Here is a 17,956-nt window from a genome sequence, read left to right as displayed (position 1 = left end):
TCCTTTGTGTGAGCCAATTATCCCCAAAATAGGGCACAGAAATGAGTCTGTTTCCTAACTTGGACAGGTTTTTCCTAAGACACATGGCACTCTCAGAATCCTAAATTAATCTGGGGAATTGTAACATTTACAAACACTTGCAGGAAGCAGCATCTGAATTTGGACTAATGTTGAATGCATGCACATCCATAATGAGGTAGAGTCCTGGCTCACCTTTGTTTTCTCTCTGCACTCTATCTTCCCTAGGAGAGGGAATATTCCCCTACCTGAGCCCTCCACCGCAAATCCCATCAGCACAGAATAGAGCCAGAAGTCCCGGAAGAGCTTTTGCAACCGAGGCTTGGCTTCTTTGATGGGAGGCAACCTTCGGGTGAGCTGAATGCACCAAAGACAGAGGGAGAAAAAGAGGTTATTTGCTCATGAGCCCTAGAACTTACAGATATAAAATCAACCCTAGATTTATTCTCCAAGAATCACTCAGTCATTTTGGGTAGGAAAGATACACTGACCAGTGACCAACACTTCTTGATCAGTTCACTGGTAAATACTCACTCATTCAGCAAACACTTATTGAGTAGCTAATGTGCAGCAGGCATCATACCCAGGAAGTGAAAAGCCCCATTCCTACAAAAGCCTTTCTGCCCAGTTCAGAGGTATGTGAGGAAATCATCACAGTGTAGCAGAGTTCCTAGAGAAGGTGTTATGGGTCTCAATGTTACCATGCAAGTAAGTAACTCTTGGCCAGACAGAGAAGAGAGAGGAACCCATCCAGCCATAGGAGCAACGGGCTCAAAGTCTGGGCTTGGGGAGGGCATGGAGGGCTTGGGAAGCTGGAGCACAGGTGAACAGCTGTGACTGGAGAGACAGGGTAATCATGAGAAACCTCGTGGGTTGAGGAGAAGTGACTTTCAGATCTTTTCTGGCAGCACAACTTTTTCAAACAGTAATCTTGGGCAAAATCCCAAGACTTAAAATAAGTCCTGCAAGACTTACAGAGTTACAGAGGTGCAGGGGTGAGAGACCCAAGTCCCTGCATCCTTGCTCAAGATGGTGTCCTCCCCAGCGTGAGACAGGGAGTAGCTCGCAGGTTATGCAAAAATGTTAAATTTATGCACAGCGTTTGTTGGACAAGTTAGTCCTCACAGAACCCCCAGAGGACATCAAGCCCCCTACATGATAATCAACCTACAGTGAGGGGTCTCAACAATCCAAATAGTCATGAGGACCAGGGACACAGCAGTGGCGCACACAATGACACCATTGCTGGGAAGGCAGGGTACTTGCACCAGTGGTTGGTAGGACTATAAATTGGTACACTATTTCCTGGGAAGCAATTTGGTGAAATGCGTCAAAAATTCTAAAAATAATGGGCATTAAGGAGGGCATATGATGAGATGAGCACTGGGTATTATACTATATATTGGCCAATTAAATTTAAATAAAATAAAAAAAACTCTAAAGTGCCCCATCATTTCACCTAAAATCCCATCTCTAGGGATCTATCCAAAAAATCTGATTTAAACACAAAAATGTTGCAACATTTGTTAGAACAGAAAAATAAAGAGAAAAACACTAAATGTTTTGCTGAACAGGACATTTACAGTACATCAGAAATATTTTCTTTTTTAAGATATTTATTTATTTATTTATTTATTTATTTATTTATTTATTCATGAGAGACACAGAGAGAGAGGCGGAGACACAGGCAGAGGGAAAAGCAGGCTGCATGCAGGGAGCCCGACGCAGGACTCAATCCCAGGTCTCCAGGATCACACCCTGGGCGGAAGGTGGCACTAAACCGCTTGAGCCACGGGGGCTGCCCCAGAAATTATATTTTCTAAGAATATTTGGTGACACTGGTAGAGCTTATAATACATTGAGTGAAAAAAATGCAAAATATATATAATATGGTATAGATTTGAAGTATATTTGTAGGTAAATATGTGTGTATAGAAAAAGGGAAAAAGTCCAGTCGCATATTAATAACGATTATTTCTGGGTAGCTGGGTTGGCAGGACTTCCTAGTTTCTTCCTTAATGTTGCCTGTACTTCCCAGAATTCTGCCACAGATCCGCTGCTTCCACAATCCCAGGGAGGCCACAGGTGCTGGCCTAGGGCTGGACAACATGCTGTGTGGGAGAAGCAGCTTCTCCTTGAAAGCCACTAGGGTGCTGTTCCCTTGGGTAGATCAGTCAAGATAGGGTGGGGGGTGCAGGGTGGCCTCTGGGAAGGTGCTGAGGAGGTGGAGAAGCACTGCGGAGGGCAGCAGTGGACAGAAATGTCTCAAAGCAGAAAGGACACTGCCACAAAAGCACACTTGAGGGGCTTCCAACTTGCTAGTGGCCAAACATGGTAGCTTTAAAGAAAAGGAGCTCTGGGACTATTTCTGAGGTGACGGGCCTCCCTAGGATGAGGTTCCAAGAGATGGTGGAGGCATGACCCGGTTCCCAGACATAGCTTTGGCTTGGTGTTCAAGGTCAATGTGGCCAAGAGGTTCTGGTGTCCTATAAAAAGAACTTGCCTTTGGTGGCTATGGTCAGGCTTTCAGAATGCTTCACTCCCAATCAGATCAGAGGCACCAAGTGACTGAAAGGTCCAAAATGGTTTTGGAACAGTGAGAGAAAATGACTGTCAAAAATCTATCTTTAGGGACGCCTGGGTGGCTCAGTGGTTGAGCATCTGCCTTCAGCCCAAGGCGTGATCCTGGAGACCCGGGATCAACTCCCACATCAGGCTCCCTGCATGGAGCCTGCTTCTCCCTCTGCCTATGTCTCTGCCTCTCTCTTTGTGTCTCTCATGAATAAATAAATTAAAATAAATAAATAAAATCTTAAAAAAAAATCTATCTTTAGTTTGTGATCCTACTTCTCACCCTGAGAACGTCCTGCTTCCCTCCTAAGAACTAGGGCTTGGAAGTGCCCTATAGGTTCTCCCTGCATTGATGACTCCATCATACCAGCTGAGCTGGTTCTGCTTCCCAGGAAGGAAAGACTATGGTGGAATCACAAAAGGCCCCAGAAATGATCTGAAGCAACCTGAGACAAAGACAGTGTAGTCAGACTGGTTAGGACTATGTGCAGGGATTTATACCTATGCTTCAGGAGAGACAGAAAGCAGTCAGGAGGTTCCAGAGATCGCCAAAAGATGATGAAGGGGTCTTGTATGGCCCCGAGTCAGGACAGGCAAAGGATAAGGGAAAGGGTTATAAGATAACTGACCTGGAAAAAAAAAAAAAAAAAAAAAAAAAAAAGATAACTGACCTGCCCTTCCCTAAGATCAAGGTCAGAGAAAAAAAGACTGAAATAGATGAAGGAGTCCAAAGAGACATAACCAAATGCTATATCAGAACCCTGATTGGATCCTGGATTTTAAAAAGCTACCACAGAAGTCATGGAGAAATCTGACTGGTACTGGATGTCTGATAAAAGACAGTGGGACTGGGGCACCTGGGTGGCTCAGTGGTTGAGCGTCTGCCTTGGGCTCAGGTCGTGATCCTGAGGTCCTGGAATCGAGTCCCAAACTGAGCTCCCCGTGGGGAGCCTGCTTCTCCTGCCTCTGTCTCTCTCTGTGTCTCTCATGAATAAACAAATAAAATCTTTAAAAAACAACAACAACAACAACAACACACTCCTGGGTACCAAAATCAGGGAGCAGCATTCTGTGATAAGTTGGTCTTCCACACAATCGAGAATATTCCTGTAATAATGTTTTATTTTTTTTTGTAATAATGTTTTAGATTACAGAATTTATTATTTTTAATTTTTAAAAAAGATTTTATTTATTTATTGATGAGAGACACACACACACACAGAGGCAGGCAGAGGGAGAAGCAGGCTCCATGCAGGGAGCCCGACACAGGACTTGATCCTGGGTCTCCAGGATCACACCCTGGGCTGAAGGCGGGGCTAAACCGCTGGGCCACTGGGTGGCCCAGATTACAGAATTTATTTAAGATATTAGATTTTAAGATCCCGGGACTCCAGGATCACACTCTGAGCTGAAAGCAGACGCTTAACCACTAAGCTACCCAGGCGTCCCAGATTACAGAATTTAAAATAAATTTAATTTTTAAAAAAATATTTTTATTTATTTGTTCTTGAGAGACAGAGAGAGAGAGAGAGAGGCAGAGACACAGGCAGAGGGAGAAGCAGGCTCCATGCAGGGAACCCGATGTGGGACTTGATCCCGGGTCTCCAGGATCTCTGAAGGCAGGCGCTAAACAGCTGAGCCACCCGGGCTGCCCAAAAAAAATTTTAAAGAGTGATCCCTAGCCCCTAGTGAATGCCTAGGTAGACCAGAGTTTGGGGAGCACTGCTCAGTAATACCCTATCTGTCCTGTAACAGCTGAGAGAGCGAGGCTCCAAGCCTGGCACAGACACAGTGAGCCTTGACTGAAGAAAGTTCTGTACCAAGGTCTCCTTATGCTATGAATCACTGATCTCATTCTCCTTCCCTCTGCTTTTCAGAGGGACATGTTCATGGAAGCATGGGGACACCTGCCTAGCAGTCGCATCAGCCCTGGAGAATAGGGCCAGGTCAGACCAGGGCCAGATCACCTGAGTGGGAGAATCCATAGCTGGAGGGCTGATGAGAGGGCCTCTGTTGTTAGGGGAGCATTACAGCTACTCCTCATGCAACCCAGGCCCCCAGAGCTCTGAAGAGTGTCTCAGTTACGTGGTAGCTTCAGTGAGGACTGCGCCCACGAGCACGTCAACACAGCTATAGTCATGCCTTCCAAACACCAGCTGTACGAGAACTGGAGCAGAGGAGTCAGAAGTCACTCAGCAGAGACCAAAGATACAGCTGAGGGGGGTTTGTGCTGACAAAGCTAGTTAAGTGGTGTTTGATTTGGGACATATTTACTTTGGAAAATACCCAACACCGGCCCAGCACCAAAGTTCACATTGAAACCCCACTGGTGACCTTGGCTCATTTCATCTCTGCAACACCACTTCTCAGAAGCACAGAGGTGAGTTTGGTTTCTAACATTTCTGCTGATTATAAATTCTTATTTGTAGTGGTTAGAGATGGGTAACTGGTGCATTCATTTCTTTATCAAACTATGAACTGAAAAGTTTCTATGGCGTCTTAAAAATGGGAAAATGTGTTTTTTAGTCTGCCTGTTATAACATTCTGTCAGTTACATTATTGAGACAGTTGGCAAACTTGGAAAAGGAACTGTAATAGGAGAGTACTGTGCCTATGTCAGAACTGTACTATGATGGTGCATGAAATATCCTTGTCCAAAGGCATTTTTCCCTGAAATATTAGAATTAAAAGTTACAGGGACACATTCTAAGTGACCTACTCTCAAAGGATTCAGGGGGAAAAAAAAAGAGTACATGAGATGTGTGCCTGCATGTGTATACACACTCATACACACAGATGTGTATGCATGGAAAGAAAGCCATAAAGAAACTGTTCCAAAATACAAAAGCTAGTGAATCTGGGAAAAGGGCGTATAGGGGCTGTTCTCTATCCTGATCTTTCAACTTTTCTATGTTTGAAGTTATTTCAAGATGAAAGGTTTTTAAAATTTCAAGCAGTTACTTCTCTCCCATCACATCTGCCCTCTTTGGGCTGAAGACATAGCCAAGAAGGAACTAGAGTGTCCAGGTGTTGTGCTCTGATACATGACCATAAAGGCCAACCTTGCTCCATACAATTGGCATGAGAGAGTGCTATATAAAGTTCCCAGAAAAGTAAACTTTTGAATTGTTTACCTTTAAAAAATATTGCTTCTCTTCAAAGATAGTCACTTGGACATAATCTAGTGGTAGTTTTAGTGTCTTATATAATTCTTGTTATACTAAGTGGCAAAACGATTAGGAAGATTGGTTTTTTAGATCCTTAATTTCAATCCACAGAAAATATTAGAGAGCTTTTCTCCTTTCTCAGGTAAGGGAATAATGAACACTATTTTTGGCTTTTCATCATATAATGTAGGAACAGGGTATAAGAGGCTTCCCAATATACCATATGAACACAGGGGTTAAGAATCATGTCAAAAAAAAAAAAATCATGAATGTCTTCACTTCTACCTCCTTATCTGGTCTCAGATTCCTTTCCCTGAACTCTTATTCAAGTTGTTGCTTTTTTTAACCTTGTTTTTACCTGAGAAGGATCTTTCTAAGTATAGCCTAGCCAGGAGACTTCCATTCTCTTCTAACTTTTTACAGTGTACTGCTATCAATTTTTATGTCCACTTCTATCTGGAAACTGGGCCCAGTTCTATCTGCAGCCAACACATTAGAGATTGTTTCTCATGTGCAGGCTACATGTGCAGCACCCGCAGCTGAAGCTGCGGGTGCTGCAGGGAGGGTGTGGGGCAGGAAAAGACCACGGACATTTTCAAAGTCAGAAACTATGTGATTTGCCTTCTCTAAAATGTGTGATTCAAAAGTCTTTCGGTGGTGATTAGAACAACATTTGAGCGGATTATTTTCATAGTACCATATGGGAAGACCCAAGGAGGGAGACTGGGGGGCAGAGAAACCAATCCCAATGCTCCAAAGCAAAGAGGCAGAGGTTCCATTGCCACATACAGTAACAATAAAATGCTGAAAGGATGAAGTTAAGTTATACAGATGAAATTCCTTGGGGAATCCCTGGGTGGCTCAGTGGTTTAGCGCCTACCTTCGGCCCAGGGCATGATCCTGGAGACTCGGGATCGAGTCCCTCATCGGGCTCCCTGATGGAGCCTGCTTCTCCCTCTGCCTGTGTCTCTCATGAATAAATAAATAAAATCTTTAAAAATAATAATAAAAAAGAAATTCCTTGTATAGCACCTGGCATCCAGGAGACACTCTATCAAGAGTCACTGCATCGGAGGGCACATGATGAGATGAGCACTGGGTGTTATACTATATGTTGGCAAATTGAATTTAAATAAAATATTTTTAAAAATTAAAAAAAGAGTCACTGCCATCAACAACAAAACTGAGAGGGTCACAAGTTGGGTATCTGTATAGCTAGGCCCATTTTCAGGCCTAACAAGTCCAAATATTTACTTAACACAGGTGCCAGTAACTCATATCTGGCCTAGACTGGAAGGAGATATTCTCATCCTCAAATATCTACCTAACAGGAGATGGTTACACACACACAACAAACTTGACAAGATACAGCTCTTCCTTCCAGGCTTTTCAGAAGTGATGCTGGGATCACGTAAGATGGTATAACATTATAAATGCTTGCTGTAGCTGTTCTGCAGAAACATGGAAGCATCAAATAATAGCTCATCTACCCAGGATACAATATGCAGGAAGTAAGCAAGAGAAAGAGAAAGCCATTTGGCAGGTAAAACTGATTTGACAAGTTAAGACACATCCTTCCTTGGAATAAGAAAGGGGATGGGTAGATAAAGACGGGCTTCTCCCAGTGTATGTATTAAAAACTTACCTTGTTTATTTAAATAAAGGGACTGCCCCTCAGGCCTTCTAGTGAGAACTTTCTGACTTTATCACCTCACACAGACTTTATACACCTGGTAAGATTACTTCTAACCCCATGCTAGAAGCAGTTAAGTAAAAAAAGATTCAGTAGGTCCTCCTGACAGCAGTGTGAGCCAAGTAACAGATGCAGAGAAGACAACGTACCTGTGGTAAGCCATATAGCCTCATAGCCTCTGGGGAAAGACCACAGGGGAAAGACAGGCCACCAGCCACCTTTCACTAGGCACCCAGAGGATCTCTGCATTACGACAAATTCCAAATCTTATGCAAACTGCACAACCCCAAATAATGCGATGGATTTCACATATCTTTAGGATATCTGTTTTCAGAAAGCCTGGCCTGATGCATTTTTCAACATCTCCACTCAGGCCCCACCTCTTCGTGAAGTGGGGAAGCTCTCCTGGCACCCTGCTCCTATGACAGGCAGCAGGGCCACACCCCAGCTCTGCACCCCTACCAGCTTTGTTGTTGTTGTTGTTTTTTTTTTAAGATTTTATTTATTTATTCATGGGAGACACAGAAAGAGAGAGTCAGAGATGCAGACAGAGGGAGAAGCAGGCTCCATGCAGGGAGCCTGACGTGGGACTCGATCCCGGGACTCCAGGATCACGCCCTGGGCTGAAGGCGGCGCTAAACTGCTGAGCCACCAGGGCTGCCCAGCCTCCCTGCTTTGTGCACATCTGTTCCCTGTCTTGCTGGCAGAGTTCTGTGATAGGGGATACCTTTGCGCCTCCAGTGCCTAACATGTTGTTTAGAAAATAGGAGACAAAGTTTGGTGAGTGAATGAAAAAGAAACTCCCTCAGAATGCTGAGTCCCCAGAAATCTATATGGTCACAGTTTCATGAATCTTTATAGAAAGGATTCTCAATTAGGGGCCTTCAGATCATTCAGATAGGTTTAGGAAGCCAGACAAAATGTTGGGTATCTGTTTATCTTCACCAGTCTCTCTTAAAGTGCATGATCTTAAAATGGTTAAGGACTGACACTCTCAGGGCATCTTCCTGGGTCAAAGCCATGGGCTTGCCCTCCAAGCACTGTGGTGGCAGGTCCACTAGGCTACCTCTCACAGTGTCGCTGGTTTTCTCTCCCAACTTTAGCTTTGCCAAAATGAAATGCCTGTTCCAACCCCTCATCATTTCTCTCATCTTAACGTCCATGTGTGCGAACAACAGCCTGGCTGGTCAGCTTGAGGAAGGAGGGGAAGATTCTCCATCCAGAGACTCCCAATGGAGGCAGTTAAATAGCAAAAACCTGAGCATGTCCCTTCTCCCTGCTGACTTCCACAAGGAAAACACAGTCACCAATGACTGGATCACAGAGGGGGAGGAGGACGAGGATTATCTGGACCTAGAAAAGATATTCAGCGAAGATGATGACTATATTGACATCATCGACGCAGTTTCACCAACTGATTCAGAGGCCGTTGCTGGGAACATCCTCCAGCTCTTCCAAGGCAAGAGCCGTATCCAGCGTCTCAACATCCTCAATGCCAAGTTTGCTTTCAACCTTTACCGAGCACTGAAGGAGCAGGCCCATTCTACCGACAACATCTTCATAGCCCCAGTGGGCATTTCCACTGCCATGGGTATGATTTCCTTTGGCCTCCAGGGGGAGACTTATGAACAAGTGCACTCAATTTTGCATTTCAAAGACTTTGTCAATGCCAGCAGCAAGTATGAGATCATGACCATTCACAATCTCTTCCGTAAACTGACTCATCGCCTCTTCAGGAGGAATTTTGGGTACACACTGCGGTCAGTCAATGACCTTTATGTCCAAAAGCAATTTCCAATCCTGGATGACTTCAAAAGAAAAGTAAGAGAGTACTACTTTGCAGAGGCCCAGGAGGCTGACTTCTCAGACCCTGCCTTCATATCAAAAACCAATAACCACATTCTGAAGCTGACCAAGGGTCTCATAAAAGACGCACTGGAGAATATTGACCCAGCTACTCAGATGATGATTTTAAACTGCATCTACTTTAAAGGTAAGAAATAGCTTTAGGTTTCTCAAAACAAACTCATGACATACTCTTTTAGTGCACAGATGGACTGAACATCAACAACTGTGTGCTCTAGTTCTGATTTATCCAGGAAACCAAGACACAGGGAAGATCAGGATGAAGTCGGTAGTAGCTGATACTGGGCTCTAATTCTATGCTTTATGCTCACTGAAACTTCATCACAACCTTGTTATTAGCATCCCATTTTATAGACAGAGCCGCAAAGCAGAGAGAAGTAAAATGATGCTCCCATGGCACACAGCCAGTAAGGCGCATAACTAAGGTTGTGTCAGGCAGGCCGTCTCCAGTGCTTCGTTAAATTGGAAGAAAAAATGAAAAACCTTTTTACCATTTGGCCATCCTGGATTTGAGTTTTTTTAATTTCCTTTCCCAATTATCAGTAAGCAGGAATATGGACAAGAAGCTGAAGACAGGTATCTGAAAACTGTTCAGCTTGACTTACATTAATATTTGCAAGTCCTTTTGGGGACACTTGTGCACTAATGGGCAGGAGGGGGTAGGGAAATAAACTATTATTTCTAGACCAACTATTCTGGGCCAGACAAGAAAGGACATCCCCCCCCCCCCCCAACACACACACATAGGACCCCTGGGATCCTGGAAGTAAATGGGCAATGGACATAAAATCCAGACCTCATGCACAGTGCTCTCATTGGGACTTGAACCAGAAGAAACCTCTACCTCACTCTACAAGCCTAGAGAGCCAAAGGGCAGACACAAAGAATTCCTCGCCTGTTAGCTCCAACACTAGTTACAGCAGTGAAGGATAGGGGCCCTCTCTTGGCTGCTGCTCTGGGGAGGTGGGGCTGCTGAGGGTAAGCCGAGGCCTCCCTGTAGCTGTGCCAGGCAGGCAATCTGTCAGATAGGCAAAGTAGGGCTGAAGCACTCAAGGCTGCAGGAGGGGCATGGAGGCTGAGCCAGACCTCTCGGGCTTCCCTCTCAAATGCTAGGAACACCACTGGCATTGTGGTGGCTGATCAAAGGCTAAGGCTCTAACAGGCTTGTAACAGAAACACAGACACATGCCACATATATAATGAATACACACACATATTTTAAGAGAGAAAGCGCACTCATAAGCAGTGGGGAGGGGGAGGAGAGGGAGAGAAAGAATCCTAAGCAAGCTCCAAGCCCAGCATGGAGCCTGAAGTGGGGCTCAATCTCACGACCCCGAGATCATGACCTGAGCTGAAATCAAGAGTCGGAAGCTCAATCGACTGAGCCACCCAGGTGCCTCCGCACACGTATACTGTTTATTACTGATCATAAGTACATGGAAATGAAAAAATGAGTTTAAGCCCTGGCCTCCCCACTTTTTAGTCATGTAGCCTCAGGCAAGTTCAATGTTTCTGTGACTCAGTTTCCTCAGCTTTATATTGATGAATCTACTCTAATAGGGCTGTGTGTAACACTGCAAGAGACAGTGATGCAGTGCTAGCCTGATATGGTGGCAAGAGCTCAATGATCTTGAAGGAGTAAAACTGCAGATGCCACGGTCATATCATATACTAAGTAGGTATGATATTGTCAGAGACGTTTAGTCTGCTTCTATGAGCAACTAACCTATGTTTAGGAACAGCTTTAGGACAGTCAATGTAAGTTACTTGGGCAGCACCAAAACCCTCAGTTCTACAGGTCTGTGGGGAACCCCAGACACAAGCGCCTCTGCATTAGGCTGGCTGAGTGATCAGGAGCAGGCAGAGAAACCCAGCAGTGAGTTATTCCTGCCGGCAAGGCCTGCAGAACGACTAGGGCAGTCAGTTTGTAACCTCCAACACCTAGTAACCAGTGTCACACACCAAGGGGTCAAAGTGGCAAATATATACATATCCTTTTCCCCTCCTGTTGGATAGTCACTTAATTTAACATTGGAATCAGAGAGATGAAATGCTAGCAGCACCCAATCTTTCATGGATGCTCATCAGAAGAAAGGAAAGTCTAGAAATATAATTTTAATCGTGAGCGCCTAAATCTGTTACTAATTTGATTTTTAATTACAAATATTATAACCACCTTGTAAAGCACAATATAAACAGAGGTTGGGTCAGGAGGAAGTCAGAAGGAAAGAATCCCAGGAGACATGTGACAGCTCCAGCAAAAGCACAGTGACATCTGTGGTTGCCACAACCTGGGGGGAAGGAAGAAGCAGCCCTAGCATCTGAGGGGTAAAGGCCAGGGGTGCCGCTAAATACCCTACAATGCATAGGACGGCCCCCATAACAGAAAACTGCCAAATGTCAATAGTGCTGAGGCTGAGAAGCCTGGGGTAGAGACTCATCTCATCCCAGCAGCTCTACCCACCAGTTAGAAACAAGTTACTTTGCGTCTTTGTACCTGTTTCCTCATCTGTAAAACAAGGCTTATAATAAAAAGCACACATTACATATGGTTGCTGGGAGGAAAGGAAGGATACAGGAAAGATGGTTGGAGGAATGCCTGGCACATGGCCAGCTCTTAGTTGTCAGTCAGCAGCCATTGTTATAGTTACTAGTATCTTAAAGCTAAAACAGACATGTGCTTACTCCTGGACACAGCATTACACGTAAATCTGACATGAAGATCTGATGGCATCATCAGTATATCCTTCTAGTCCTTATGGAATCGCAGAGTGGACGGGATGAAGGCTATCGAAACAGGGTTGCCATGAGCAAAAAGGTACTCATTTTGCAGGTCAACCAACAGAGGTCCAGGCCCGTTAGGGATCTTGCTAGAGTCAACTATTTAGCCCCCACCTCTAAACCAGAATTCATTCCAGCCATCTAACTTTTCTACCATTATCATACTTCCTACAAGTATGTTAGCATTCTGACCTTGGAATCATTTAGAACGGTGGTCCTCAAAGTGTGGTCTCCAGACCAGGAGCATCAGCACCACCTGGGAACTTGTTAGAAATGCAAGTTCTTGGCTCCAATTAGAGCAGAACCAGAGACTCTGCGGGTGGGTCCTGCAGCCAGAACGCGCCCTCCAGGTGTTTCGGGTGCATGCTCGCATGCGTAGACCATGGCTTTAAAATAACATTTTAATAAAAGCCCTATTCTAATTGACTTTACAGGATCCTGGGTGAATAAATTCCCAGTAGAAATGACACACAATCACAACTTTCGGCTGAATGAGCGAGAGGCGGTCAAAGTTTCCATGATGCAGACCAAAGGGAACTTTCTAGCAGCAAATGACCAGGAGCTGGACTGTGATATCCTGCAACTGGAGTATGTGGGGGGCATCAGCATGCTAATCGTGGTCCCGCACAAGCTGTCTGGGATGAAGACACTTGAGGCACAGCTGACACCCCAGGTGGTGGAGAGATGGCAGAAAAGCATGACCAACAGGTACTTTAGGTTGAATGTTTGTTCTTTTGATCTCTGGGAAGCAGGGAGAGACCAGAAACACTGGGAGTTTTGGTCATTTTAAGGAGAAGGGAGATGTGTGCATAAAAACCCAAGAACTGCCATACTGGGCCATTTTTGTAAGTTCAGCCCAAATTTCCTGCTCAGTGAGAAGCAATCAGACAGCATCTGTGAGAAACACACACATTTTCAGAAGTGAGGGACAGGTGACTTAGAGCCAGTGTGGAAACAGTCCTGGCTCTGCCGCCTATTTGCTCTATGGCTTCCTCGTCTGTGAAAGCAGCATGATTCCATGACTTCCCAGGGTCGCAGAGAGAGATACAGAGAGTACACAGAAAAGTGATACTGAGCATCCCTTGCAGCACCTGGTACGTGTGATGACCTCTGCCGCCCCTGTGCAGGAAATCCTGCAGTCCTCATAACCCATTAGGGACACATCATTCATGATTTCCCATTATTATTTGTTACTCCATAGGCAAAACTACAGGTTTTAAATAGTTACCACAATTATTAGCATATCACACCAGAAAGAATAGAGAAGTTGCATTTCTGTTTTATTAGATGTTGGTCTCCTTTTGGGACAAGAATGCAAAGAAATGTAACAAACTGAGAAGAGGGCTCTTAGAAGAGGGTATCTGCTCAGGGAGGGGATGAGTCATCAGGCCCTGTCAATTTTTCCTTAAAAATGTCCCCTCTTTTTCCTAACCTCATCGCCTATGACATCCCACCCTGAGCTAAGAAGGCTTAACCAGCCTGCCCATTCCACTCCTTTAGCCACCCTGCACTGGTCTCCAAACAGCATTCCTAAGACACTCTTCCGCCCCGGCTCTTCTGCTCCGAAGCTCTCTGTGGGCCACCTGCCCACAGGACACAGCCCAGCTTCTAGGCCTCCCATCTGGCCTACTCTGCCCCTCCTCCTCTTTCCTCCTAGCCTGAACAGTGCCCCTTGGCAGTCCAGCTCAAGCGTCCTCCAGGCTTTGCTCACGCCATGTCTCAGGCTGTGGGCAGCTTTCTAGGCCACAGGAATACCTGCTCCTTCCCACCCCCTCCTGGATGGCTCCAGTAGTGAGATCTGTTCTAGTTGTTCAGACGTTACCATACCACCTTTACCATTTTGCTGCTTCACACACTTGAGTCCTGGCTTGCCAAAAGGAAAGCAAGCTCTTGAGAAGAGGGACTGTGTCTGATGTCTCTTTATCCCCTTTGTGTGCTGGATTTGGCCTCATGGGCACTGTAGTTGCTATTTATCCGTAAAGACTGAATGTGTTGAAGCAAGGACAGAGAACATGCAACACTGTCTGGCATGTGAAGGGTTCCTTTTTCTGTATATTGACCAGATATTCAACTGATTACTTAACAAGAAATTCCTGGAATCAAGAGAATTGTTTTAGATACTTTCAAACCATAAACCAGTAACAGTTCTGCTGCTGACCCGTAAGGCGGAACATGAACCCTACAGTATGGAGGAAATGACTGGATAGCACTAACCATACCTACATTTTAAGAAACTGGAATCATAATGGATGGTCTTTCCCCAAAACTCAACTGATAGTACTGTGATATAAATTTTATTCTGTGGTAAAAGCAACCTGGGGTTGGTGGCGGAAAGGAGGTGAGGGCATTTGAGGGAAAAACAGGATTCTTTTGGAACTTGTAGTTCAATAAAACTGGGCACCCTTTTCTTCTCTGCCCAGAACTCGAGAGGTACTTCTGCCTAAATTCAAACTGGAGAAGAACTACAACCTGGTAGAGGCCCTGAAGTCAATGGGGGTCACAGCACTGTTTGACAAAGAAAGTAATATGACCGGAATCTCAGACCACAGGATCACCATTGATCTGGTAACCTCTCCCTCTGTCCACCCTCCGCACCTGTGCCCAGGGTCTGCCCCCAGCAAAGCCTCCCTCCTGTCTGTCCTGACTTCAGAAGTCAGGGGTGCTGGATCTGCTCTCCCTCAGTCTGCCAGATACTGTGTGGGTAGGGTAGTCTGTTTTAGGGAGCAGCATGGGAATGAATCACATTCTCACTGACTGCAGAAAGAGAGGAGGCATGTGTTCCAACCCCTGAAATAGCGACACTCAGCTGAATCATGAAAGATCCTTTAACATGCAGCAAAAATGCATGACCTGCATACTGAACTTGACAAAATAGACACACTACAAGACAAGAGAGAACACCAGTCCAAAAAACCCGACCCCATCCTTCTAGCAGTGCACCTAGAGCGTAGTACAGGGGAGACGGGGCGTGCAGCTGCTGTCTTGCTGGCAGATTACTCATACTATGGGCCACCACCATGAGAGACTATGATGTTGGAGTTTATAGAGATACATACTATTTATATGACACAGCCTCTGAGCACAATTACCACATCTGGCAGAGATCTTCAAGGGTCATTTTGGCCAGCTGTGGTTTGTGCCTTGTTATGTGGTGTTTCTACCCTAAATGAGAGGAGACTCACTATATCATCTATCCTTCTGTGTGCTCACTGATGGGATCTGACAACTTCCTTTCCATTTTGAAACAGTTCAAGCACCAAGGTACCATCACGGTGAATGAGGAGGGCACCCAAGCTGCCGCCGTGACCACAGTGGGGTTCATGCCGCTGTCCACCCAAGTCCGGTTCACTGTCGACCGCCCCTTCCTCTTCCTCGTCTATGAGCACCGCACCAGCTGTCTGCTCTTCATGGGGAGAGTTGCCAACCCCACCAAGTCTTAAAGGTGGAGGTCTGGGCATTTGAAGTGTTTTGGGGGCACTCTGTAATTCTGGTTCCATTCTAACAATGAGAACGGAGATGTTTTGGCATCATGGCTTTTGTGGTTTATGCTACCATTCTGAAATCGAGGCCCATTGGAGAGGAGAAATTTACAAATGACTGAGAAGCTCACCGGAATCAGTTCAGCACAGTGAACAATGCCAGCAGTTCGTAGAAGTGAACGTACCTGTGATACGTCAGCTGTTACCTAGAGGCTGTCAGCAACATAGAGACTGGCTTACTCCCACTTCCTCAGTGCAAACCTGTGGAGGGCCTGCCTGTGCACCTCCTTCCTCTGCAGTACCTAATCCTTGAACTTTCGGCTCTTTTACTCAAATTGCCGGCGCTCTTCATCTGAACACAGAACACAGAAATGAGCTGCAGGACTAATCTCTCACCTCTCCCAAAGATGGTGCCCAGGACAGGAACAACCTTGTGACATTCAAGGAGTGCCCTAGGTGTTAGGGCTTAATTCTCTCAAGGCCCAACTTTCCAAGTTGATGTTAAATGTCATCTATACTTCTGCTGTCACCTCACTGCTGCCCAGAGGACAGTGTGTACACGTGGCCATGCTTTCCACCTTAGAGATAAATAAATATCGCCACTTTTACTGTGTGTCTGTTATAATTCTCTTTTTTGAGGTTCAAGTAACTAAGAAAGACCAAATTCAAAATAGCTGACATCCCCAGGAGTGACAGAGGTTGACAAAAAACAACTTGATTCTTCATGGTGACTCATGTGCTACACAGCAGGCATACTCCTCAGGATCAGGACATGGTGAGTGTTGCTAAATCGTGGGGGCAAAGGTGCTGTGGATGAAGCTTCATGGAAATTCCTGAAATGCCAGTCCTTGTGGGGGCAAATGCTATGGCTTTCATCCCCGGACACAGGGAGACCCTCAGACAAGCTCCCATAGTGGGTCTGGTTTGAGAAAGCAGGTGACATTTAAATGTCTCTGCTACTTGGGTAAGACCAGTGGAATCTAAAAAGGCTGCTCAGAATTCAAGCGTGCTGGTGCCTCTGCAGTGCTGGGGACTCTGGGCAGTGACAGGGAGAGCATCAGAAGTGCTGTGCGTGCAGCTATCTATGACCCCCAGAACCCTGTAAGAGAGGCTTTCTCTTCCCTTTTCTGCAGAGGAGAAAGAGCAGAGTTTGAGCACAGGTTGGCTTGATACCAAGGTCACCCACTGAGTCTTGTCTCAGAGGGCTTCAGACTCAGTGAGACCAACACTAGTCATGGTGGCAGCAAAAGGGGAGCACCTAATGTTCCCCACTGTAAGAGGTACTGTGATGGATATGCCCGTAGGTTATCACTGAGTCCTGACACCAACGCAAGGAGGTTCACACTGTTATCACCTCCTTTTGGCAGCTGAAGAAACAGTTCAAGGTCTCAGAAGAGACATGATCTGCCCAGGCCCTGCTGTTGCTAATACACTCTTCACCAGCTTCTTTCCAACCTTCTGCACCAGGATCTCTACCTTCTGTATCCAATGCCCAGTGTAGGGTGGAGGCTACGTCTTTCCCTGTCAAACCGTCTGACCTCTCGGGGAGCTGGCTGAGACCCCACTCCTTGAGTTCCTTCTCCAATGCACTTCTACACTGTCCTTTCCTGGTGCTTGTCCTGCATTTCTTGTCCTGATTCTAATTCCCTATGTTTCTCCCATTCCTAAATGTGGTTCTCTCAAAAACTCTCCCTGTACCCTTTTGTCACGTCTGTCCCCTACCCAAAAGTTAACTATCTCCCTTCTGATGTGGCCTGCCCCATCTCTGCTGGAGCCAGCCCAGACTCCTCTGTGACCCAGTCCAGATCAAGGCCCTCCAGCCTTCAGGCTTTTTGTTCACCTACATCCACTTAGAATGCACTGACACCCTCTTTAAGGAACTAGCTGATCCAGATTTCAAGGCAATAGAGTATTAATTCAGAGCAAAGACCCTGAACCAGGCTGCCTGGGTCCCACCCTGGCTCTAATATTTAGTAACTATGGGACTCTGAGGCAAGTTCTGTGCCTCTGTTTCCCCACCTATAGAATAGGGATAATAACAGCTCCTACCTTCCAGGATTGTTGTAAGAATTAATTGAGTTAATGACTGGAATGGATTTACATCAGTGTTTGGTACTTAGCAAAAGGTAGGTAAGGACTTCTTGTTATTATCTTTGTCTGAGAGAGTATCTAGTCCAGGGGTTCCTAACTGAGGAGTCCTAAGCAGGCTTCTCCCACTCAACTTTCTGAGAGTAAAGCAAAACCTTGTGAAGAGATGCACTCTTATGGAAGGAAAGGGCAAGACTTTCAAAGGAGTCCATGACCTAAAATCTGTTAGTCCACAAATCTAATTTTATAGGCACTGAGAGAATAAGTAACCTGTCCAAGGTCACAAAAATTAC

The 17,956-nt window shown here is 45.6% G+C and overlaps 2 protein-coding genes across 3 annotated transcripts in view; one reads left to right on the top strand and one right to left on the bottom strand.

Moving 5' to 3' along the window:
* Positions 1 to 17,956, bottom strand: part of PI4KA (phosphatidylinositol 4-kinase alpha) — a 118,768-nt gene that overhangs the window by 47,492 nt on the left and 53,320 nt on the right. Inside the window, exon 20 of the mRNA XM_072803635.1 lies at positions 267 to 375. Within this exon, the coding sequence (XP_072659736.1) occupies positions 267 to 375 (109 nt within the window). The remainder of the gene's footprint in view (positions 1 to 266; positions 376 to 17,956) is intronic.
* SERPIND1 (serpin family D member 1) lies at positions 4,842 to 16,183 on the top strand. 2 transcript variants are annotated; one of them, XM_072803634.1, is made up of 5 exons: positions 4,842 to 4,969; positions 8,553 to 9,442; positions 12,531 to 12,804; positions 14,517 to 14,661; positions 15,345 to 16,183. In XM_072803634.1, exons 2-5 carry the CDS (start codon positions 8,563 to 8,565, stop codon positions 15,534 to 15,536), a joined length of 1,491 nt encoding a protein of 496 aa, XP_072659735.1. In that variant the 5' UTR covers positions 4,842 to 4,969; positions 8,553 to 8,562; the 3' UTR covers positions 15,537 to 16,183. The 2 variants fall into 2 exon arrangements, with proteins under 2 accessions (XP_072659735.1, XP_072659734.1); XM_072803633.1 differs by lacking the exon at positions 4,842 to 4,969 and adding an exon at positions 7,244 to 7,299.

The sequence above is a fragment of the Canis lupus genome, chromosome 27, assembly GCF_048164855.1.
Source record: "Canis lupus baileyi chromosome 27, mCanLup2.hap1, whole genome shotgun sequence".
NCBI classification, from domain to species: Eukaryota; Metazoa; Chordata; class Mammalia; order Carnivora; family Canidae; genus Canis; species Canis lupus.
This window is presented reverse-complemented; position numbering and strand designations above follow the sequence as displayed.